Here is a 1,608-nt window from a genome sequence, read left to right as displayed (position 1 = left end):
GCAACACTTTTAATACACGAGGGAAATGAGGGTCACTTAGTGTCACTAACTAGATGGAATGGGTCTTTGTGACTGCTGTTTCTCTTGTAGCTGCAGATCTCAGCCCCGCCTCAGTGCGGCCAGATCTGGCCATCTGTTTGCAGTTTGGGGCCCTGTAATAGGCCCCTCTCTCTCACCCTTTCCTCTCCCACTAAAACATAAAGGCAAGATACTCCAGGGGTTCCTGTAGCAATAACCCAGATGCTCCTCATTAAGCCAGTGCTTAGCACTACACTCACAGCAGACAAAGGATGTGAATGGATGACAACGGATACCACCGTCGTTCCTGATCCTCATTCTCTTTCTCTCCTGTCTCCTTCCAACTCTAAACTCCCAAATTCAGTGCTCCTAGTTTAAGCCTGTGTTTGGCTCCTCAGACTTGATGTTTCCATCTGCCTGGCCCTCAGCACCCACATGGCCCCATGGAGAAGTTCTCTTATTACCACCATCCTCCAACAACCACTTCTCTGTGCTGCAGGGGTCTTCCCCCCAAAGAGTGACTCACTTGCCACCTCACAGGCCCTTATCCTAGACGTGTGACTCTCCATCAGCTCGGTGCTGGATCCAAGGACACAGAGATCCTCGCCCCAGCCCCCAGGGCACATAGAATGGTAGAGGGCAGGATGCACAGGTCGAGGACTCACCAAAGTTCTCCCCACCCCAGATGTCCATGTCCGTATCGTATTTCCCCAGGTAATCGAACCGGGCTTTGTCGATCACAAAGAGCCCTCCAGCTATGATGGGAGTCCTGTGAGTTTGGGAGGAAAAGAGGGAGGTCAGTAATAGGGGAGAGACCACTCTCAAACTCTTCTGCCCTGGGAGCTTGGAACTCAAGGCCATTTTCTTCTCATTTCTGTTCCTCTTCAGAAGGGCCAAAACATTTTCCAGTTACCTAAAACAAGAACATCCTCCAGGGTTTTCCCCATTGATTGTAAATCTCCTGACCTTGCAGACTGGCAAATTCATTCGTGAGCCCACCCCCGGTGGGAGCCCAGGACTCGGTCCGAACCCCTGCTGTTCTGACACCTACAGAGACTACACTGGCCTCCGCCAGGCCCTGCCCAGGCAGAGAAGAGGGGCTGAGTGTTAGCAGCACGTCCATTGCCTGAAACTGGGCTCTCTCTCCCCTTTCTCCCTCTCCATCCCTCTCTTATGGGTTGAACTGTGTCCCCTGCTGAAGGAAGGTATGTTGGAGCCCTGGCACCCAATACTTCAGAATGCAACCTTATTTGGAGACAGGGTCTTTATAGAGTTAATCAAGTTCAAATGAGGTCATCAGGGAGGGCCCTAATCCAATATGACTGATGTCCTTATAAGAAGGTGAAATTTGGACCTAAAGGCAGACACACCAAGAGAATAGATGATGCGGAGAGACACAGAAGGAGGATGACCATCTACAAGCCGAGGAGAGGTCCGGACAGCTCTCGAAGGAGCCGACCCTGCCGACACCTCAGCCTCAGACTCTGGTCTCCAGCCTGTGAGACAGTGAATTTCTGCTGGTGAAGCCACTCAGTGCGTGGGGCCTGTGACTGCAGCCCTAGTGAACTAGCACACCCTCGTCTTCCTTTT

General features: G+C 52.0%; 1 protein-coding gene across 1 annotated transcript in view; it reads right to left on the bottom strand.

Moving 5' to 3' along the window:
• Positions 1 to 1,608, bottom strand: part of GALNT14 (polypeptide N-acetylgalactosaminyltransferase 14) — a 79,765-nt gene that overhangs the window by 30,662 nt on the left and 47,495 nt on the right. The window contains exon 9 of the mRNA XM_008580524.1: positions 684 to 787. Coding sequence (XP_008578746.1) covers positions 684 to 787 — 104 coding nt within the window. The remainder of the gene's footprint in view (positions 1 to 683; positions 788 to 1,608) is intronic.

The sequence above is a fragment of the Galeopterus variegatus genome, unplaced genomic scaffold (genome assembly GCF_000696425.1).
Source record: "Galeopterus variegatus unplaced genomic scaffold, G_variegatus-3.0.2 Scaffold2122, whole genome shotgun sequence".
Classification (NCBI taxonomy): domain Eukaryota; kingdom Metazoa; phylum Chordata; class Mammalia; order Dermoptera; family Cynocephalidae; genus Galeopterus; species Galeopterus variegatus.
This window is presented reverse-complemented; position numbering and strand designations above follow the sequence as displayed.